General features: G+C 41.3%; 1 protein-coding gene across 3 annotated transcripts in view; it reads left to right on the forward strand.

Annotated features, from left to right (window-relative positions):
• usp45 (ubiquitin specific peptidase 45) overlaps nucleotides 1–24,352 on the forward strand; it is a 52,836-nt gene that overhangs the window by 22,315 nt on the left and 6,169 nt on the right. For all 3 annotated transcript variants that reach the window (XM_079241413.1, XM_079241415.1, XM_079241414.1), the window contains exons 7-14: nucleotides 496–591; nucleotides 1,670–1,800; nucleotides 16,754–16,841; nucleotides 19,671–19,752; nucleotides 20,015–20,106; nucleotides 20,764–20,820; nucleotides 21,005–21,136; nucleotides 23,262–23,922. In XM_079241413.1, the coding sequence (XP_079097539.1) occupies nucleotides 496–591; nucleotides 1,670–1,800; nucleotides 16,754–16,841; nucleotides 19,671–19,752; nucleotides 20,015–20,106; nucleotides 20,764–20,820; nucleotides 21,005–21,136; nucleotides 23,262–23,922 (1,339 nt within the window). The remainder of the gene's footprint in view (nucleotides 1–495; nucleotides 592–1,669; nucleotides 1,801–16,753; nucleotides 16,842–19,670; nucleotides 19,753–20,014; nucleotides 20,107–20,763; nucleotides 20,821–21,004; nucleotides 21,137–23,261; nucleotides 23,923–24,352) is intronic.

Consider the following 24,352-nt stretch of genomic DNA (forward strand, 5'->3'; position numbering starts at 1 on the left):
TGCAATCTTTTGGGTGAAAACACATAATTGTCAGAGGCTGAGCTGTGTCTGCATTCACAATGCCGGCCCCATTGTGTGCTTCCCATAGCAACAGTCTTTATCACCAGGATGTGACAAAACAAATATCCCTTGAAAGGGAAGGAAAAGATGCTTCTCTAACATGTTGCTTCACGCCAACTCCTCACCAAGGATCTTCTCTATTTTGAAACTCCTAGATCATAGCTAATTTTGAAAGCCTCTTTCAGTATTATGAGCACACAAATGACCAAATTCTGCTAAAATGGACATGCATGAAAATTTTAAAAGGCCACAGCAAATTGCACTTTTATTTTAGCATCTTCTGTTTTTTGTTGCTTACATCATGGGCCTTGCAAATGATATGATTGTGTTTAGCTGGTTTAGACTGGGTGATATAGTGCTGTACTATTTCCAAGCTGATTTGATAGGGGAATCATTGAATAAAACAGACTTGGATTAATTGTGTTGTTTTTGCAGAACCTGTCCCAGACACACATGCTCATTGACCTCATCCATGAAGTGAAGGAGAAAGGTTACAAGCTGAAGATCTGTCCACCTGTTGAGACTAATCTGGTACAGAAAGTTGCCGTTTTATTCACCATTGTCATGAAGTCTTTTCAAGCCAAACAACTGATCACACACATTTTCTAATAGTTTTTCAATTATCAATCTTTTTTGTTCTTTCAAATAACTTAATTTGATTGCGTGTTTAAGAAAAAAAAATCAGACTTTTAATATTTTAGAACTACATAATAAAAAGAGGCCATGGTTTCTGACCTTTGAGCAAACAAAATGATCAAATTCAAATAAATAAACACAAATTCAGCAAGACATTCCTTGATTCTGTTTTTTTAATTGTAACAATCCAACAGAATTACACCTGTTAGTTTACCTTAATGCATTGTGTCCACTATGATGCCATTTTTTTAGACTCATCTTAATAGAATTTGATTTAATCTAAAATGTAAATTGTCAGGCCACGAGTAAAAAGTCCAAGGTTCGCATTCCAGCTACTGTGACCAGGACACTTGCATTCCTGTCCTTGGCCTTGTGGAAAAACAAATGAAAAAGCTTGCTGGGTAGCGGCCAGAAGTGGGGCTTACCCATCGCTGTATGTTGAATAGCTGTTTCTCAGTGCATCTGTTGTTCACACCAAGTGCTTCTATAAATTGAATATGTACTAAAGCAAGGCCATTTGTGTCCACCATTGTGGACAGCTATTTAAAGGCAGTTTGCTTGTATATTCATAGGAGAGGATGGTATATTTGCAATTTTCCCATTTTAGTGGACATTAGGAAAATCACCCAACACACTGCCACTCACTGAAGAATAAACAAATATACTGTAAAGTTTCATATATATACGTACATGTAATTACCCACTTTACTTTAGTGGTGAACAGGACAAGAAAATGATACTATGACAATATATTGTTGTCTATATCTATATATATATAATTATTTTATAAATATTTCTATAGAATAGATAAATAAACTAAATAAAAAGTCAAATAATAAAGAAATGAAAATTGTCTCTGTACATGTCTGTAAAATATTGCATGTAAAAAAAAAAAAGTGGCATTGTTTCCTAATAATTCATTCATCAGTGGGTTCATGAGGACACAACAATTACCTTGAATTTGTTTTTCCAGAGTCCACTGACGGTTGCGCTGCCTGGTCCAGAGCCTCTGACTGCAGCCATGTTCCTCTTCCTGCAGAACATGAAGGAACCAGGAAAAGGCCCCATCAATCCAAAAATCCTCTTCAACCAACTGTGTCAGAAGTGAGCTGTAACCCATCATATCACCAAGTACCTGCTCTCACTGCTGCCTCAGGGGGGAAATCACAAATCTGATCATAGAATGTCTTTATATCACCTCAGTGTTTGCCGATATCACCGTACAATTTGGATTCAATACTATTCCGAAGCCCGTGATTGAGATGAAACAATATCCGATGCTGATTTAATATGATTACTGCTATTCACATTAAATAAAACAAGCAACTATAGTGTTAATATAATATTATTCCCAAGCACAATCAGACATTCAAACGAAAAATACATTTTCTTTAAACCAAAAACAGACTGTACTACATTCTGTCTGTTGGGCTTTAAAGTTGTTACATCTTCTCTTGGAGGCGTTATGACTATTTCACCTTCCATCTTTCATCCTACTTTTACTTTAAGCTCTCTCCAGCCAGTGAAAGTCAGTGCGATGTTGACTCATCTCATCTCTTCTTCCATCTCTTTCCCTCTTTCTTTCCCTTGATTCCTATAATAATGTTCCCTTACTATTTTTTTTATAAATCTGCCATGGTTTACATATTGAATAACACCAGTATATTGATATTCAGTTGCTGGTGTGTGAGATGGTGCTGTAAACTAAAACACTGTCGTAAAATAATGCAATGTACCAGGAAAAAAGTTGCAAAGTGCTGTTTTTCAGTCTAAACATGCCGAATGGCAATGAAGGCTCCAGGAATGTGCATTATGAAGGGCAGTGTACCATCAAAAATGACACATATTTCAGGTCAGAAAGTTACATAGTGGTACTTTGACATTATGTAAACACTTTAAAATGTTTACATAATGTCAAAGAAAAGTGATAGAAAAATATATGTTAATATTTAAGATGCATTGCATAACTTTCTAACCTTCAAACTCCACGTTTTGAACTTGTTAGATGGCACAGTGACATCTATCATGTGCATTCCTGGAGGCTGAGAAACTGACACCAAATAACTTAATCATCTAGAACTGGATGTTTTGAAGGTGCGGATTCAGTGAAGAAACACAAGAAGATTAAAAGAGAGAAAGGGACAAAACAAGAGTCGTTGTAAGATCGTCTTTTGCTGGCTGGAGAGCTCACAGGTCAGGTTGGAAGCAAGATAGATGCTGGATTAGCCGTCGAAAGCAGGTGCATGACGGGAAAATGGCAAAAGTTCTGTGTGTGTCTTTAAAGCAGGATACAATCTTAGCTATACTCATATTTAAAGTTTTAAACCTAATATTTTTAGAACATGGTTATAATGACTGCGGTGGTACAGTCTAAGTTTATTGTCATGAAAGCCCACATCGGAATAAGAATCTTAGTGATTAAAATAAAGCAAATGTTAACAGTTTAATTTGGTTTTTTTTTCCCATGTATGAGAAGTTTTGATACGTGTCCGGCCAAATCGGCTTTTCATATACAGAAAGTGCAACAGCCGTCTTCGGCAGCCAATGATTTAACAATATTTTCCATTTGGATTGACGCTGCTGGCTTGTTGGTCATTGAATCGATGTATCGATGTAGACTGATGTACAGTTACACCCCTACAGAAGACTTCCCCGTCCCCCACCACTAACTCACCTTCTTTGTATATTTGATATTTGATGATTGAAGCAAAAACATCCAGTTTTACTTGTCTATAAAATCACCCAGGAGGCAACACAAGCTTCACAAGTCACAAGTTCCAGCAGATATTTGACCTCAGGGTGGCTGAAGTAATTAGACTCTGCCATAATTGTCCGCCGTGCCATTTTTCTTCACCACCATGGCAGTTTACAACTGGTGACGCACGGCTTTCTTCTGCTTTCACCCTGTTCCTGCCGTGTTGAACACTATTAACCAGCCAGACCCAGGTAGCACCTGGTCCCAGCTTAGTGACCTTCACACACTCCAACCCCAACATACACAAAACCCACTGAAGGCACTGTACCTTGTGAAAATATCTGTCAGCAGCCAGCTATTTGCAGGGCTTTTGCTACATGTTGTGCCACCTGTGTCGGATCCAGATCAAGGTCAAACAGACTCGCTTTTGTGAACTGAACTTTTTTTGTTTTTTTTGTTCCCTTTTGTGAAAAAAATGAACATTTGTTTGGTTGACTTCTTGTTTGATCGCGGTACACTGCTGGTCGAGTCCACCCTGCATGTGTGTATGAGGGGAGGTTTGCACTGTTTAGCAGTGCAGGTGGGTGACCAGAGCATTTCATGTTGGATGACTGGATACATCCCTGGTGTGGCTTTGATAGTTATTCTGGTACCTAGCTGTCATCCGCTTGGCCTGTGTGTGTGTTTTTTTTGTTGTGAGTGTGTGCATGTGGACTGCCACCTCACCTGGCACCACCTCAGCCTGCAACACACATGCAGGCAATTGTGCATTCAGACATCAAGCATTGCCCACACCTTAATGCACGCATACACATCGCATGTAAAACAGAGCAAATCTATTCCACTGACATGCATTTGAATAAAGACATGACTTCAAGCTTCAGCACCCATTAATTATACTCAGCAATTACATATAATGTTCTCTGCTTGGAGCTTTGGAAAGTGTGTATCCATAAGGGTAAAAGATAAATTCAGTTATGATAAAGATTACAAATTTGATTGATTACAAATGGAAACATTGTCACATGCATATAGTGTGGATTGATTCAAATCATTTATTTAAGTTATTCAGAAAAAGTACAATAAAGGAACAAAAAAAAACTATCTTGTTCATCTATTGGCAACAATTTACAAAAGCTTGTTCATTTATTGAAATTCACACTCTCAAAAACGTCTTTATGACTGATCAAAAATAAAGTAACTGTGTTGGATTTAGTCTTTTTGAGAGGTTGAATGGGTCTTAAAGTGGAACAATTTTGTGCATTTCAGGCTAATTTATTTTTATTTCTGAGCCCAGAATGGCTGGGATTGATGGAGTTATTGTCACAAATCGCTTTATTTACTTCAGACCGACCCTTTCCGTAGGCTGTCAGATCAGCCTGTTGGCAAAACGAGTGGATTAAGACTCTTTCGCATTAAGCCCCGCCTCCCGCCACTGCACTACATCGGGAGCGTGCACCGCACCTGCTTTCGCCGTCATTGTAACATCTCATAAACAGAAGGATTAGGCTAATATGAACTCAATAAAAAAAATTAAAAAAAACCATGTCAACACATAGCATACAGCCCTACATGTTGGAACCTGAATCAAACCCCGAAAACGAAGTGGAAAACAGCAACCCACAGCAACGAATGCAGCAGGATGTCTCTCTTTGGTAAACTCACCAGCCATCGTTGGAAATAACTTTATCCCACGTTTTCCACCCGCCTGATGTATTTGTACATGCCCTTGTTAACCAGTAGAAGGTAACCAATCACCAAACCTTATCCCCCGGGACGTCACAAGGATTTCCAAGTAGAAAAAACTCTCTAAAACGACACGTTTTTCATCGCCATGGAAACCGAATGGAGAACTCAAACTCAAACATGCGTTTAAGTGATGAAAAACAGTGTCGTTCACATGTCTGATGAGGATTCAACACTGTAACACTGTAGAAAGCTCAGAAAACTCCAAATACCATAATAGCACCCCTTTATATGTTTTTAAGCATAAAAACACAAAATAGTGAATCATGAACTGACAGTCTTTTACACAAAATATAAAGTTTTATTTTGGATTTCATGCCATAATTCAGTGGAGATAGAAACACAGCGGTTGGGTCTTTGCCCTGATTAACCTGTAACATAACCCTGTTGTTAAACAAAGCTGTACAGGCTTTGAGAACTGTTTCCCCTGATCCTACATAAATAAGGATTTATATTTATATTGTTGTCAGTGTGACCGTCTGTGATGCAAAGAATGCTATCAAAGTTCATACAGATTGTGGTTTATTATTGTATTGCTGAAATAAGCAATGCATTTCCTGAAAAAGACACCTGGTTGGCAGCACTTCTTGCTCCTGTATGTATAATTTAACTTTAATGGTTTATTTATTTATGTACAAATTACATTGTTTACTAATGCTCCGACACACATCATATACTGTTTATTGAACTCGTTAATGTTGGTCTAGTCTGAAACTAGTGAGTCTCGGACGGTACACTCAAACTGTAATCTTCCTCCTATACTACCTATTCTGTGTGTGTGTTTGGGTGTGCGCATGAATATATAATTTCACCTTTTAACTTCCCCAAATGTATGCAGCTCCGTTGGTGTTACAACATGGCCTGAACTTCTTCACACAGCAGCTCATCTGCATTCTGACTGGTTTAAAGCTTTCAATTGAAAATAGTGAGGTCAAGAACTGTTTCTATTTGCAGGGACATATTTCTCTCTTTTAGTGACCGCTCTGAGGACAACACTCTGTGAATACTGCCATCCTACAATCTTTTGACTCTCAGAGAGGGTTGAGTCTGCCCTTGACCTGTGGGGACCTAAATCTTTCGTCCATTTCTCTTTGACTGTTTCTTTTTTTGTTCTCAATGAATGTACAGGTTGGCAAGCAGGTTAATTTGGTTTTTAGGCTCCTATCGAGGACCTTTTGAGTATTTATGTGTGAAACTGGAGCCCTATTTAGTTTTGTGTGAGTGTGTGTGAGCGTTTACGCATGTTTTCATTGCATTTGACATGAACCAGCTGAGTACCCCACAGCCTGCCTCCTCATCCTCTTGCCAGAGGAAGGCTCTGGTCTGTGCTCGGAACAATGCCAAGCTGTGTGTGTTGGACAGTCAGTACCACACTCTGTATCTGGTGCCAGGGAGGGTCCCAGCTTGTACCCACTGTACTACAAAGAGAGTCGGCAGCTAGCCTTTAGTAAGGAGCTAAACAGGAGTGGAAAAACCTATTTATTTAAAGATTTACCATTTTCCGGACTATAAGTCATACTTTTTTTTTCGTAGGTTAGCTATTCCTGCGACCTATACTCCAGTGCGACTTGCGCATGGAAAAATATGTATAATTTCACAGACAGCTAAAGAGGGCTCTCTAGCCTAACACACATGTATCTCCTACTCCTTAAAAATTAAAAATGTAAACAGTAAACATTAGCTTAGAAAGACAACTGAGAACAACTGAACACAAATGCCCACCAAAAGAAAATTATATTCCGCAGACAACAAGCTGCAAGTAGTGAAATTTGCAGCTGAAATCGAGCAGCAGAGATAAAGTGCATCAAACTGCAGTTCCCCCTTTATCCACTACAAAACAGAGCAAATCCCCATAGACTCCCATGTTAAAAAGACCAACTTCACTGCAGAAATAAACATATTTACAGGCTGGTGCAAAAATCCAATTTTCGGTTTAATAGGGCAGGTTTACCTTCATGACAACTGTGGGGGAAGTGAATTTTTTTCTAACTCGCCGTTTAAAAGTAATTTATTCTTGAAGTTTGGCAAATTTAGGGGCGTGTCCTTTTGATTGACAGGTACCAATCTTCTGCTTCAAGTCAAAATAACGTAGAACAACCGCAGTTTTTAGCCGGTTAACAACGTGACTTAGCTTTAGCCCACTTACCTCCGTTAGCTGGTTAGCTCCTGTTATCTCCTGGTTAGCTCGGTTAGCTCTTAGCTACGGGCAGCTCAGAGTTCAGTCAATGTCAATCATCCACCATGACGCTCACAGCCCCCCTCTCAGCTCCACCTCTTTGCCCATATATGTATCTTCCGGGCGAGACGACACGCATGCCCCTGCCAAGATGGCGTTGGTAGGAATCGCCCACCGAGCTTCAATTTGCTCTTTAGAAACTTATGAGTGACGTCACGGAGGCTACGTCCATATTTTTATACAGTCTATGATGAGAAACCTGTTGGATACTGGCGTAAAGCAGAGGCTACTCTTACTGTGATGAAGAAAACAAAAAAAAGCTAATTGCAAGTCCAAAGCTAGATGGCCACTGCTATAGGAACATGTTCACCAGTGGGTGTTTGAACAACGTGCTGCGGTGCAGTTACGTCTCCACGCGAAGTTGGTAGAGTTATTTAGAAGTGGCACCGAGGACGAAGAATTCAACGGAAGGCACGGTGTACCATGCCTTTCGCTTAAGACTGCTGGGATAGGCTCCAGCTTTCCTGCGACCCTTAATTGGACTAAGGATAAAATAATGAATGAATGAGTAAATAAGCGTCATAGTGTTAGCATATCTTACACCTTATCAGCTTTTATTTTGCTGGGGCGGCACTGCACGATTGGAAACCATGCTATGTATTTCACATACATTAATTTGAAGGTAAAATCTAGATATCTGCACCTACTTCTTTCAAGGACTGAGTCGATTTTCAGGATAGCCACTGGGTACAGTTTTATATTTCCAACATGAAAACTATGCTGGCTCTTTTTTTTTTATCAACTGTGATAAATTTTTAAAAACCCACGTTTCAATATTTGATAAGAAATAAGCCTTGTGAGGAGCTTTTCATAACTAATAGAAACATCAGAAAATAACAATGAATGCCATATTCTGCTGGCATCCAGGCTCTCAAATACATACCAAGGTGCGCACATTTATTTTATTTTAGAAGAAGCAGATATCCAAACATGACGTGAATTAATCAAAGAACTGGCTTGTTCATATATGTTCCTAAATGTAAATTGCAGCCAAGGGTGAGCCTCTTTTACTCAGTTTTATTTAATTGTAGAGAACTGGAAATGTGCAGCTTTTAAGAAAATTGAAGGTCACTGAAGAAAATAAATGTCCTTAGAAAGTGTGTTTCTGTTGGTATCAAATCATTTTAGTAGTTTTTGTTCTCCTAAAATAGGCCATTTACATTTACCTTTTATGGATCTACCATACATAGAAGCTACTATATTTGTCATACTATGATGTTTCCGAATGGACAAATTACTCTGTGTTAAGTGAGAATCCTCCAAGCTTTAAAACTGCAATACCTTATAGCACTCATTGTAAAACGTAACACTTCACACCACAGAACTTTAGCAGATTTCCTAAGTGACAAACATCCCTATAAAGGGTAATTCAGAGTTCATCTTGCATCCTACCTGAACTGTAAGATCCTTCCCAGCCAGTAAAAGACAGTCTTGACTATCGTATTTTCTCTTGCTTTGTCTCTCTTTCTTTCCTCTATTTCTCTGGTGTGTTCTTGTGTATTGTTCACGAATCTGCCAAATTGTGTGTTCAAAATTGCTCGTCATTTTCCTTCATTTTAATTTGGAAAAAACAACACAGTAGCCAGACCATCATTCTGCTGCTATAACGCCCAAGATGACAAGTAAAAAGATCAATAAAAATGACAAAAATTTTATAATGGATTATTTTTATTTAATTTGATATTCGATTTTTTTCCATCCATCCATCCATCCATCTTCTGCCGCTTATCCGGGGTCGGGTCGCAGGGGCAGCAGCCTAAGCAGGGAAGCCCAGACTTCTCTCTCCCCAGCCACATTCGCCAACTCTGCGGGGGGGGATCCCGAGGCGTTCCCAGGCCAGCCGAGAGATATAATCCCTCCAGCGTGTCCTGGGTCTTCCCCGGGGTCTCCTCCCAGAGGGACGTGCCTGGAACACCTCACCAGGGAGGCGTCCAGGAAGCATCCTAACCAGATGCCCGAGCCACCTCAACTGGTTCCTCTCGATGCGGAGGAGCAGCGGCTCTACTCTGAGCCCCTCCCGGATGACCGAGCTCCTCACCCTATCTCTAAGGGTGAGCCCGGCCACCCTGCGGAGGAAACTCATTTCAGCGGCCTGTATACGAGATCTTGTTCTTTCGGTCACGACCCACAGCTCATGACCATAGGTGAGGGTAGGAACGTAGATCGACTGGTAAATCGAGAGCTTCGCCTTCTGGCTCAGCTCCTTCTTCACCACGACAGACCGGCGCAGAGCCCGCATTACTGCAGACGCCGCACCGATCCGTCTGTCGATCTCGCACTCCATCCTTCCCTCACTCGTGAACAAGACCCCGAGATATTTAAACTCCTCCACTTGAGGCAGGCGCTCACTCCCGACCCGGAGAGGGCAATCCACCGTATTCCGGCTGAGGACCATGGTCTCAGATTTGGAGGTGCTGATTCTCATCCCAGCCGCTTCACACTCGGCCGCGAATCGCTCAAGCGAGAGCTGGAGATCACGACCAGATGAAGCCAACAGGACCACGTCATCCGCAAAAAGCAGGGACCCAATCCTGAGGCCACCAAGTCGGATCCCCTCAACACCTCGGCTGCGCCTAGAAATTCTGTCCATATAAGTTATGAACAGAATCGGTGATAAAGGGCAGCCTTGGCGGAGTCCAACCCGCACCGGAAACGAATCCGACTTACTACCGGCAATGCGGACCAAGCTCTGACACCTGTCGTACAGGGACCGGACAGCCCTTACAAGGGGGTCCGGTACCCCATACTCCCGGAGTACCCCCCACAGGAGCCCCCGGGGGACACTGTCGAATGCCTTCTCCAGGTCCACAAAGCACATGTAGACTGGTTGGGCAAACTCCCATGCCCCCTCCAGGACCCCAAAGAGGGTATAGAGCTGGTCCACTGTTCCGCGACCAGGACGAAAACCACACTGCTCCTCCTCAATCCGGGATTCGACTATCCGGCGGACCCTCCTCTCCAGGACCCCTGAATAGACCTTACCAGGGAGGCTGAGGAGTGTGATTCCCCTGTAATTGGAACACACCCTCCGGTCCCCCTTCTTAAAAAGGGGACCACCACCCCAGTCTGCCAGTCAAGCGGCACTGTCCCTGAAGTCTACGCAATGCTGCAGAGGTGTCAGCCAGGACAGCCCCACAGCGTCCAGAGCCTTAAGGAACTCCGGGCGGATCTCATCCACCCCCGGGGCCTTGCCGCCAAAGAGCTTTTTGACCACCTCAGCGACTTCAGCCCCAGAGATAGGAGAGTCCACCCCTGAGGCCGCCAGCTCTGCTTCCTCATCGGAAGACGTGTTGGTAGGATTGAGGAGGTCTTCGAAGTATTCCTTTCACCGACCCACTACGTCCCGAGTTGAGGTCAGCAGCTCCTCACCTCCACTGTACACAGTATTGATGGATCACTGCTTCCCCCTCCTGAGCCGCCGGATGGTGGACCAGAATCTCCTCGAAGCCATCCGGAAGTCTTTCTCCATGTCCTCGCCGAGCTCCTCCCATGCCCGAGTTTTTGCCTCGGCAACAGTAGAAGCCGCATGCCGCTTAGCCCGCCGGTACCCATCAGCTGCCTCCAGAGTCCCACAGGCCAAGAAGGCCCGATAGGACTCCTTCTTCAGCTTGACGGCATCCCTCACTGTTGGTGTCCACCAACGAGTCCTGGGATTACCGCCACGACAGGCACCAACGACCTTACAGCCACAGCTCCGGCCGGCCGCCTCAGCAATAGAGGCACGGAACACAGCCCATTCGGACTCAATGTCCCCCACCTCACTCGGGACATGGTTGAAGCTCTGTTGAAGGTGGAAGTTGAAGCTCGCTCTGACGGGGGACTCAGCCAGACGTTCCCAGCAGACCCTCACAACACGTTTGGGTCTGCCAGATCTGACCGGCCTCCTCCCCCACCACCTGAGCCAACTCACCACCAGGTGGTGATCAGTTGACAGCTCCGCCCCCCTCTTCACCCGAGTGTCCAAGGCATGTGGCCGCAGGTCCGACGATACGACTACAAAATCGATCATTGAACTGCGGCCCAGGGAATCCTGATGCCAGGTGTACATATGGACACTCTTATGTTGGAACATGGTGTTCGTTATGGACAATCCATGACAAGCACAGAAGTCCAATAACAAAACACCATTTGGGTTCAGAGGGGGGGGACCATGCCTCCCAATCACTCCCCTCCAGGTCTCACTGTCATTGCCCACGTGAGCATTGAAGTCCCCCAGCAGAACAATGGAGTCCCCAGAAGGAGCACCCTCCAGCACTCCCTCCAAGGATTCCAGAAAGGGTGGGTACTCTGAACTGCTGTTCAGTGCATAAGCACAGACAACAGTCAGGACCCGTCCCCCCACCCGGAGGCAGAGGGAAACTACCCTTTCATCCACCGGGGTAAACCCCAACGTGCAGGCACCAAGCTGGGGGCTGATGAGAATGCCCACACCTGCTCGGCGCCTCCCACCATGAGCAACTCCAGAGTGGAAGAAAGTCCAGCCCCTTTCGAGGGTACTGGTTCCAGAGCCCAAGCCATGCGTCAAGGTGAGTCCAACTATATCTAGCCGGAACCGCTCAACCTCGCGCACAAGCTCAGGCTCCTTCCCCACCAGAGAGGTAACATTCCACGTCCCTAGAGCCAGCTTCTGCAGCCGGGGATCGGACCGCCAGGGTCCCCGCCCCTTGCTGCTGCCCAGCTCACACTGCACCCGACCCCTACGACTCCTCCCGCAGATGGTGAGCCCACGGGAGGTTTCGATTTTTTTTTTTTTTTTTTAAATTGAATTTCCCACCCCTATGATTTATATATCGCTTTTAATAGACACAAGGTCACAAAGTGCTTCACAACAATAAAACATACAACGTATGGAAAAATACAACAGTATGAATACGAAACTGAACCACTGAGTCTATTTGGAGCAAAAATCGTCGCCCAAACAAATATGTTTTCAGGAGCCTTTTAAAAGCATCTACTGAATCCATAAAGCGCAGATCCTGGGAAGCTCATTCCAAAGATTGGGAACGACAGCTTTAAAAGATCAGATTCCCCGTGTTTTAATGGGACCATCAACAGGTGTTGCCGTACGACCTCAGACTTCGAGCCGGACTCTATGGCTTTATTAAGTCCTCAATGTAACTAGGGCCCTGTCCATGTGGGGCTCAGAAAGTACCGGCACCAAGATTTTGAAACAAATACGATACTTAACCGGGTCCTGCAGCATAACAATAATCTCAAACATAGCAGCAAAACTTCTGCAGAACAAATGAAAAACAACCTCAAGCTGGTTAAAAATCTGTTGCACCACCTGTGTATGATGAATGCCCAAACACCTCAATGAGCTGAGGCAGAAGAGTGGACAAAGGTTTTTCCATAACGATGCAAGAGAAATGTCCAGAAATAGTAAATTAAAGATGATAAGAGGTGTACCGGTTTCTTATTCATCTACTGTTTGTGAGTTTTGGCTTAGTTTTTTGTTAAATAAATGATGACACTGTGCAGTATGTCATTTGTTTTTGTTGGTTGGATGTGTTATACACTTAATATTTGGACCTGGAGAAGACAAGTGTTTTATTTTTTTTTATTTTATTTTTTTTTTTTTGTTTGTTTGGTTTGTGAGGTTCTTTGTCGTTGGTCAATGATTTTGTTCAGTTTTCTGTGCACTTCTGGCTTGTTAGGTGTGTGCTTTTCTTTCTAATGGCCTCTACATACCATTCAGGTGAATATAGTTCATGTGAGCAGCCGGAGAGGTTGTATGCTGATCCCCCCAGAAAACAAAGAAATAAATCCTGTTATGATGTGATGAAAATGGTGCTAAATCACAGGATAATGGGGTTTTTAATCAGTGTGATGAAGGATGTGAGAGGAGGGGTATTTTCTTTAAGTATTGTGAACATATAGATCACTAGTCCCATCTCTGTATTATATGGTATTCAGTAAAGGATTAATGAGTTATGTGAAGGGTGTGCAGCTGCATTGTGTTGCTCATACGTGTTCGGGGGCAGGAGGGGGGCTTGTGTGGCCTTGTGTCTGGTACTAACTCATCCGGCTATTAATTGTGTTAGCACCGCAGCTGTTTACATTGGCCAGATTGAGTGTAGCGCTACAGGGCCCTTCTGCCTCTCTCCACTGGGATGAGCTTCCAGACTTCCACATTCCCACTGATCCCAACCATGCATTTCTTTTTCTCTTTATCACACTATCCTCTCTATTTTTCTCTTATTCATTGCCTGATGTGCTTTATATTTTCCCTCGTCTTTATTTTTATACAATATTATGACTGGCTTATTAGCATTTCTTGGCATTATTTCACTATTTTTTCATTTTTATTTTAATTGCCGAGGAAGTAAAAAACTTGTGAGCTCCATCCAGTTTTCACCCATCTCCCCAGCCCTCCCCATGTGTCTGCACAAAAAGCAAACGAGAAGCAGGGATCATGTGACATGTAAGGCTATGTGAGTGAGTTGGGGCTCCTCCAGACTTACTGGTTGTAATCTGTGTTGCAGGCAGGTGGTAAGCCATCTCTCCCCCAGCCATGGAAATCTATTTCAGGTCAATGTGTCAGCATGTCTCAACCAGATGATTCATTTCAACTAAGTTATTCCCATAAGGAAAACAAACCAGAAAACAGTGGATCATTTAAACAACATGATTAGGAGAACTGTGTATCTTTGGGGTCAAATAGTTGGTGACTTATTCATAATTATAACATCTTGTACAGCTAAAAGAGGCACATTGTTTGCCTTTAATGGAACTGGAAAAATGCGTGTTTGACTATATGGACTGACAGTATTATTATAGAGTCACCCTAACCCATCCCCATCGTCCCCCTAACCTCCAAACAGCCACACTTTTCTCTTCTCTAATCAGCGTTTTTTAAGCCTGTCTGACCAACCTGTCCTTTTGGTTATGTGGCCACTTGGCCCTACAGGTTGTGAAGGCTTTGGCTTTGGCTGCCCATCTGCCCCTACATCTGTCTGCACATCTGCTTTACAGTGGATGGTCAGAGGAAGGACGCAAGGAGAGCCTCTCCTCTAACCGCTCTGCCATTAATGATAATAGTAGAAGCTCCCCTTGCTTTGCTTAGCAAAATAACATCCAGGTAGTCTTTATGGCAGGAGTGTAGACTGTGCTGCTGATTTCTATAGAACAAGTCAATCAATCAATCAAACTTTATTTGTAGAGCACTTTCACATACCTCAAAGAAACCAAAGCGCTGTACAGGTAAAATAAAATAAATCAACATTAAAAGCACTAAAATAAAGACAACATACTGGTTAAAAGACAAAATAAGACAGAAAAGACCTAGTGCTCCTGCTGTCCGGGGTTAAAAGCCAACATAAAAAGATGTGTTTTCAAAAGAGATTTAAAACCACTTTAAGTCCCAGCAGACCTCACTGAAACAAAAATATGTAAATTTACTGTTTATCTGATGAGGGATGCCTGTGTGAAAAAAATAAGTCTGTAAATAAACAATAACGTGTTTACCCCACTTGACCCTGAAGTAATTATTGCAAATGGATGAAGTTCAATTCAAAGAAAATTAGAAGTTAAGAAAAAAAAAGCTTAAAATAAAAGTATTATACGCGTCTGTATTCTGTCCATTTCATTTTAAGTCTTGAGTTATTTTTTGCTATAATTCATTTCATCACAGTTACAGACAGTATTTGTGTAGTACCCGCAAAAGAAACTATAACACAAACTACATAACTCTGCGTGCAAAAGCACTTTTCACTGTCGTCTGCTATGCCCACCATACACAGACGCTGCGCCAGTATTAATCCTGCATGCTGTGTAGCAGAGGTGTGTATAACGTCTGGAAGAGGTGCTCGCCAAACTGTGTTGACACTGTCCTTACACAAATCTAGCTTCAAATTAGATTAAAAACAGCTGTGTGAAATTGACTAAATCAGATTCATGCAGCATGATGGCACTCATGTCCTCCTGGACATCTTCACCCACCTCATGAGAACTGGTTTGAGTTGAGGCAAGGCTACATCAGATGGACTTTACTAGTTTAGTTCTCGCAAATAGTTTGTTAATGTTCCTGTTCTATGAAGCTGCACTGCACATATTTAGAAAATGTCTGTGTTTCTAAACCTTCTTAGTTATTTTTTTATGATTAAATCATTTTGAAAGAAGTCTCTGTTGTATAAAATAAACATTACCTACAATGACAAGAAATATCATTTGTTCTCATTTTAGGTAATGTTTTGTTATGTTTTGGAGACTTTTTATAATTATTTCAGAAAAAATGACAACGTTGTTTGTCATATTAGTGGACAGAGAGGAAGACTTGAACAATTTCTGTTGGAAACTCCCTGAACTTGAAGAGGAATTTGAGTTCAGATGAAACTAAAATTGAGCGCTTGCCACCCTAAGTGCACTGTTCCCACAGCAAAGCATGTTTATTATCGGCAGGTTCAAATGTGAACTCTGTGGTAATGACCCAGTTCAGAGTTATATGAAGATGTTCACTAGACGAACCTATTCAGCTCATGGGCAGAGTAAAAACCCCAGGAGCTCGGTTTTCCACATTCAGACCTTGATCAAGAGATTTCCAGCTGTAAATATGACAGAGGAGGGCTCTGCACAAGTATTGATTTGTTTGGGAGTCGATGTATTTGTTTGCTCTGGTTTTTTTTTTTTTTGCACCTTCAGCATGTGAGGCATGCCGTGGCAATGAAATTATACAAACCCACAAAAATCAATTTTAATTTCAGGTTGTTAGGCTTCAAGAATTGGGAAAATGCCAGTGAAAAAGGTTGAATGTTTTCACAAAGCACCATCTAACTGAGAATAGTTTAGTTGTTTTGTAGCAAATCTTGTATATAGTTTGCTTTCTTGTCATTTTTTTTCTTGTACATCTTTTGTAGGTTTTTTTTTTACTTTTTCTTTTCTATATTTATGAATGTGTAAGTAGCTACTTCTTTCATTTCTCTTCTTTGTGTTAGTTGTTTAAATAGGGTATATTTGAGGCATTAAATGGAAAAGGAAACAAGAATAACATTTAATTTATGACTTATTTATGCATTTGAAACAGTTCTTTTTGTGAAGTTTAGTGACATATTTGTTACTTAAACCGATGCCACTGGAGCTGGATCAATCCAATCGAGCTAAATGAATGTAGCTATCTGAATGTTTAATCCACTGGCATCCACTGTGACAGATATATCAGTGGTAAATGGTGTAAGAACTACACACCCATGTTGTCAGGTGGGATTTTAGGATTTTACTTATACAGCAGTTGTTAATTTCACTTGTTTGGAGGTATTTTTACTGGCTTCATTCATTAAACATCCCCTTTTAACAAGCTTTGTCATTTCTCATCTTATTAGAGGTTATTTCTTTTTTTTTTCCCCTTGGTTTTCATCCATTGTAATGTTTTTGTTCTGTTGCAGAGCTCCACGCTTCAAGGGTTACCAGCAACAGGACAGTCAGGAGCTTCTGCACTACTTACTGGACTCCATACGAGTCGAGGAAACCAAAGTGAGTCGATGTGCACCATGAACAGCACATTTATGTACAGTATTTATTTTATTTGTACCATTCTTTTAAAAGTTGTTCAAGTTTTTAACTCTTGATTATAAAGTAGCAGCAGTAGAAATGTGTAAAGTTATCAGCTGTAAGCAAGACACTGCTGCTGTAAAACATAGAATCACTCCTCAGGTTCCTTATATTCTGCTAAGTTAGTCTTTAACAGCAGTTCCTGTTTTCCAAAGTTTTCTGCACCTTATAATACAACCCTTGCAGCAGACTTTTTCAAAAGGAAAATATTTTTTATTTGTTAACCCCTTTAACACTGATCTGTGAGTCATTCAAGCATAACAAAGGCACCTAACTCAGTGTTGTGTTTGCACACAAGAACTCAGCAAAGAACCAATTCTAAATTGTATGTTTTGGCATTTTGTAACTTGCAGCCTGTCGCAAAAGTACTTTTGTTTTTCTTTTTTTTTTTTTAGTTATAAACCTATAAAAAGCCAAGACAAAATCAGTTTGACAGACTGTTACAGTCCTTAAACAAAACAATAATACGGCTCAAGTGTAGGAACCATAACATATAAGAAAGAACACCACCAATCAGCAACATTTTACTAAAATTTATTTAATAAACCATGGAAACAATGGAGGAAAGGAGCCCCAGCCGAAATAAACAAAAGAGGGGAGCAGTCTCAAACCAGCCACGCAGTGGGCTGTAGGAACTGGGCTGCTCCCATAACCAAACGTACCAAGACTGAAAACTGGACTACCGGTGACTCCCAACTCAAAACAACCAGAAGCAAACACTAAGTTCAGAGGTTGGCGTTGACCTCCGCCTGAGCACTGCCCACTCCTGCCTTATGTTCATCCCAGCGCGCCACTCCAGCCAATCACTGCAGAGAAAATACGACATAATGACACACAGCTGATTATGGTGATTAGAAACACCTGACCACGGTACGCACAATGCAGACATAAAATAGTATTTTTACAGCAACAAGATGATTCTTTAAGAGCATTTGAAAAAAAATTCCCTATAGTGTCTTTGAATTACTGAAGAAACTTCAAGAAAGGAGAATAAAAGGGCTTTAAAAGGATCTACAGCAGGTGAACCGTATTAAAAGCCTGGACTGTGCAGTATTTCACCTATTTCTACGCCTTATTTTCAATAATTTTCCACCTAAAAATGCAGTAATATTGAAAAGTTGGTCGTGAAGTTCATCAGGCTGAGCTGAGTGCCCCCCCGCTCCACAAATACCCTCCACAGGGCAATTAGGAGACCCCACAGCAGCTCTTTGGTGAGCCCACCAGTGACTATGCGAACCAAGGAGGAGAAGTTAGCGGGTGTGTTTAGTGGTCAGCCTCGGGCCCCAGTAGGGGCCACAGGCTCGGCTCCCCTGCTTCTATTCAGACCTGTGAACACTAACAGTTGTGCCACTTAGGGGACTTGCAAGTGGCACAACCGGCATCATTGTGTGATCTTGGGAAACCCACAGCTGCTGAATGGGCTCCAGGGCCGTTCCATTGTGCTTGAGGGTCACCCATGGCCCCCTCCAACTCTCACACACACACACACACACACACAACACATAGAACCATGAGCCTGCTTCCAATCAAGGAGGTAAGGAGGGAGGGGGTATAGTCTCTATTCATTCACTCAGAAACTAATTTTTACAGCAGATACAGTGGTACTTTGACCCAACATTTTTTTATTAGAATGATTTAAATGTCTATTTACATTATATCACACTCACTAGCAAAGACCACATAAACAGTGGAAGGTCATTCATATATATTATTTTTCTCTAACATATATGTGGGACACAAATTATGATGAACTCACCTGGATTAAATCCAGTCTGCTCAAAGATACTGAAGAAATGGCACATAAATAAAGTTTAAATGGACCTTGCATGTGTGTGTGTGTGTGTGTGTGTGTGTGTGTGTGTGTGTGTCAGTGATAGACTGCTTCCTTTTCTTTGTGTGTCACTAACCTTTTAGAGGCCCTAAGTGTTTGTGTTGATTGGCCATTAGTATCAGAGATCTGAATATGCTAATTTGGACCCAGTCATTTATCACCAATTATCTGAGACAGTAGGTATTTCTCTCTCAGGGCATGGACTGGCCTTCTTTGCTGTGTCTTAATTTTAGTTTCTGCGCCTCCACCCTCGTACCAGCAGCCCTCCTCGCGGCCCCCCCAACACCACCTCCCTGCGGCCTTTCCAGTGTGGGACAGTGCACGCTGTTACTTTGGGGAGAAAAAGGGGAGGATGGGGGTTACTGGTAATTAATTAGTAGACGTACCACAGCCTGGTTTGACTTTGCCGGCTGAGTGGGGTGCAGACTAGCCAGGATGGGATTAACGGGACTTTTTGACCTAAATAGGCAGTCCAGTGCGTGGGTCCCGGGACAATGGGGGCTGATTGGTCTCGACTCAGACATAGACTATGGCCAATTATCTATTGATTGGTGCTTTACTGTGGCTGTGCCTCTTCACAGCTCTCTCACCAACACACTCACTGACCACGTCACCTTCAATAAGTGGCCTCTGTGCAGAACGTACACACACACACAAACGTGCACAGTTAATTAAGAGATTTAACATGGTACATGGTAACATTTCAAGACAAGCACAATGATTATTTTATACACTAATGATACGTATAATGGGTATACCTGTCAGACTCGGCTGCAGGCAAGATTGTGATAAATCACTAATGGGAGGGAGGTAGAAAAAAAAAAACGAAGAAAGCATCCCCACCCTTACAGTTTTATTTACACTGTTAATAATAATGAATTTATGAAAACGTTGTATTATTCTGTGTTTCCTGTGTGCAGAGAGTGAAAGCTGGCATTTTGAAGGCTTTCAATAATCCCACAGAGAAGACGGCAGATGAGGAGACCAAACGCCAAGTCAAAGGTTCACAAGAACGCAGCACGACACTGATGTCCCAGATCAATAGCCCCACCTTGTGGTGGTTAGTTGGAAAACAACTAAACAAACAGCAAACAATTAAATGTAAACGAGAAAAAAACATTATTTACTGTCAGAAAAGAACCTTTTACAGCTGTATTCTTTATTACAAGGGAGTTTAATTATTTAACTATTAGTGATTTAACATCTCACCTGCATGTTATGAGTTTAAACCTGCTGAATTAATCTGTTTTGTTTTTCTCCTCAGCGTACGGAAAAGAAGGAGTGAAGATGAACTTTGTCGATCGCATCTTTGTAGGCGAGCTCACCAACACAATTATGTGTGAAGAGTGTGAGCATGTAAGTGCATGGATGAGAAATAGCAAGTGTGAATCAGTCGTTCACGACTCAACGTGTTGTGTCCTCAGACCTACTGCTGGAGAGCTTTACGCTCATAAAGGCAGCTAATCCAGACCCAAGCTGCTCTCGGATAAATGTGAAGCCGAGTCAAACTACGTTCTGAAACCTTTCACACCCTTATTGTTGTGATTTATTGCTTTAATTTAATACCAGAGAGGCATGTAGATGGTAATGCCCTCATGCCAAAAGATGGTTTTCATTGACCTGAAGTCAAGTCTGCTAAAAGTAAACCCCAGTTATGCTGTTTTATAGGGAATATTTCCCCCCAGTAAAATGGTGACCCTCAAAAATAAGTACAGAAATGGAAAAGATATGAAAACAAACAAAAAGACTTTCAAAAACCAGCTCCAGTACCTACTGTTTACAGCAGGCCTGGACATGGAGAGCTCAGGGTGGTTAATAAGGCAAGTGCCAAACTGAAGCACCCCCCTGCAGGAAAGAGAGCACCAGGTGTGGAGCTGAGGAAGGAAAACCTGAAACACAGCAGCTCCCCTTCAGACATGCTTAAAAAACTGCAGCAGGAAATTCATTTCAATAAAGAAAAAGGTGTAAATCTGTGTGTTGCCACATAATCATGCTTAGTATCTTCATTTTCAGATCTCCACTGTAAAGGAGGCTTTCATAGACATCTCTTTACCCATCATAGAGGAGAGGGTGAGCTGCTGCACTAAACAGTACATTATGAATAATGTAGATGATGATTTATTCCTTTCAGCGTCTAACTTAATGATTAAACAGATGCTAGTTTTAAAAGCTGATATTAAACACTGTGCATATTAGACAATTTGGAGATATGAGGTCAATCAGCATGTTTTTCTTCGTTGTTGTATGTTATCAGACATCAAAACCATCCAACCCTGGACGGTTGGCGAAGAGCAGCCGTGAGCAGGACATCCACACAGCTCACAATGAGCCGGTCCATTCTGTATCACACGCTGTCAACAAAAACACCCGCAAACTAAGCGGACAGGTGAGGAATCATGCATGAACCGAGTCATACAGTGCTTCTTTCTCCTGATGTTTTTTTTTCTGATACATTGATTATAATTGAGTGTAGTTTTGTTTATGAAAGATAACATTTTTATTCTTTATCTGAAAGCTGGTGACGGGTGCAAATTGCTCGGCTTAGATGGTAAAAATTTTTTTTTTTTTTTGCATGATTTCCCAGTTGTGGATCCTTATTATGTTGATATTTACAAGTGGATAAATGTAAGAAATTGCATCTCAAATTCAAAGTTCTGTACCTAAAATAAATCTATCTATCTATCTATCTATCTATACATCTATACATCTATCTATCTATCTATACATCTATACACCTATCTATCTATCTATACATCTATCTATCTATACATCTATACATCTATCTATACATCTATACATCTATACATCTATACATTTATCTATACATCTATCTATCTATACATCTATACATCTATCTATCTATACATCTATACATCTATCTATACATCTATACATCTATACATTTATCTATACATCTATCTATCTATACATCTATACATCTATCTATACATCTATACATCTATACATCTATCTATACATCTATACATCTATACATTTATCTATACATCTATCTATCTATACATCTATACATCTATCTATCTATACATCTATACATCTATACATCTATCTATACATCTATCTATCTATCTATACATCTATCTATCTATACATCTATACATCTATCTATACATCTATACATCTATACATCTATCTATACATCTATACATCTATACATCTATCTATCTATCTATACATCTATACATCTATCTATCTATACATCTATCTATACATCTATACATCTATCTATCTATACATCTATACATCTATCTATCTATACATCTATACATCTATCTATCTATCTATACATCTATCTATCTATACATCTATACATCTATACATTTATCTATACATCTATCTATCTATACATCTATACATCTATCTATACATCTATACATCTATCTATACATCTATACATCTATCTATACATCTATACATCTATCTATACATCTATCTATCTATACATCTATACATCTATCTATACATCTATCTATCTATACATCTATCTATACATCTATCTATCTATACATCTATACATCTATCTATCTATCTATACATCTATACATCTATCTATCTATCTATCTATCTATACATCTATACATCTATCTATCTATACATCTATCTATACATCTATACATCTATCTATCTATACATCTATCTATCTATACATCTATACATCTATCTATCTATACATCTATACATCTATCTATCTATACATCTATACATCTATCTATCTATACATCTATACATCTATCTATACATCTATACATCTATCTATACATCTATACATCTATCTATACATCTATACATCTATCTATCTATACATCTATACATCTATCTATACATCTATCTATCTATACATCTATCTATACATCTATCTATCTATACATCTATCTATACATCTATCTATCTATACATCCATCCATCTATACATACATCTATACATACATCCATACTTAAATACATTGAACTGCTTTGTTTAATTCAGAGTTGTGGGGAAGGTGGAGTCTATCCCAGCAATCACTGGGCAAGAGGGAGGTACACCTTGGACAGGTCACCAGTCCATCACGGGCACCTAGAATATTTTAGTTAAACACATTCAGATCATATATGAACCTAAACAACACTGATAGTCAACATGTGTTATGTAGATGATTGTTCATATTTTTAACTGCTGCATGTCTTAAATTAGCGATGAATGAACAGGTTTTTTTTTTAAATTTATTTTGCCATCAGATTCCAGTCATTTAATAATAATAAATAATAATCTGTCATGCTGGACTCTTCTGAGTCCTTTATGCAGAGTGCTGGTTTTAAAATCCTTTGAATCAACACACAACATTTACATTCAACTTTTGGCTTAGTTTCATGTCAAAATGTGTAAGAAAATTACATTTACATGAAATTAGGAATAAATGCAAAAATGTAAGGAAAAAATATTTTAAAAATTGATCAGCAGAGATGTCTGATGTTGAAAAATGAAACTTGTAAAGCTCTCATACCCTCACCCACAGAAACAGCTGAGCAGGAGGTCCTCCAGCTCCGTGGAGGAGAAGGGAGCGGGCTGTGGTCCGGAGCGAACAGAGGAGGAGGGGGTCACTGGCGGATTTTCTCGCGGCGTATCGGTTTGTAAGATGGCAGCTGCTGGCAGCCTGTCAGACGGCAGCGAAAGAGACTCAGGCGCTCAAGACAGCAGCAATGATGCAGACAGCGAGGCCTCCGAGAGTGAGTGGGCCCCACGGCCTTCCAGCCACAGCCACGGACACACGTCCACTCCCTCTTCTGCTTCCACACTCACTCCATCCCCTACGCCTGTTTCTTCCTCCTCTCCCTCATCATCATCCTCCACCAGACAGTGTGGCGCTGTAGAGCAGCTGGTTTCTGGGGTTTCTAAAGTCAACCTAGGCTTCGCTCTCGGGGACAACTCCGCTGCCGCTCACTGTTCTCTAGAGGAGCAGGGAGAAACTCAGACCCGAGATAATCTCCACCACCAACACCACCAGGGAGCCTTCCAGGCTCTGTCACACAGCTACACCCCCAGCTCCAAAGAGTGCTCCATCCAGTCCTGCCTCCACCAGTTCACCTCTGTGGAGCTGCTGATGGGCAACAACAAGCTGCTTTGTGAGAGCTGCACCGAACGCAGGCAGAAGCAGCTGCGCAAAAGCACCTCAGCAGGTAAGGGGAAGCATCTGGAACCTCTGCAGCACAATAGGATCCCAGTCAGGCGTGTCGTCTTGCAGACGACCGATAAAGGAAAGTAAATTCAACGAGATCAATGTTCATCTCATTAAATCACAGGTTGACATGTTTGGTGCAGAAGTATCCAAAATACTGTGATGGCTCACATGTTGGCTGTAGATATAATAACAATAACGTGACCTTGTCTGTTATAATTGCCGTCAACAGCGTCTTTGATGTAAAATGACTCGTTAAATGAAATTTAATGTGCTCAGCTCACAGCGCTGTTGGGAATCAAGGGAATAGGAAGGAGAAGCAAACATGCTCATGACTCTTCTGGCTGTGCTCCAAAGAAAATTAGCTGCAGTTTGTTCAGGCCACTGTTGCATTTAATGTTAGTTTATATATACACACACATACAGTACCA

Source organism: Telmatherina bonti, assembly GCF_933228915.1.
Source record: "Telmatherina bonti genome assembly, chromosome: 5".
Taxonomy (NCBI): Eukaryota; Metazoa; Chordata; class Actinopteri; order Atheriniformes; family Telmatherinidae; genus Telmatherina; species Telmatherina bonti.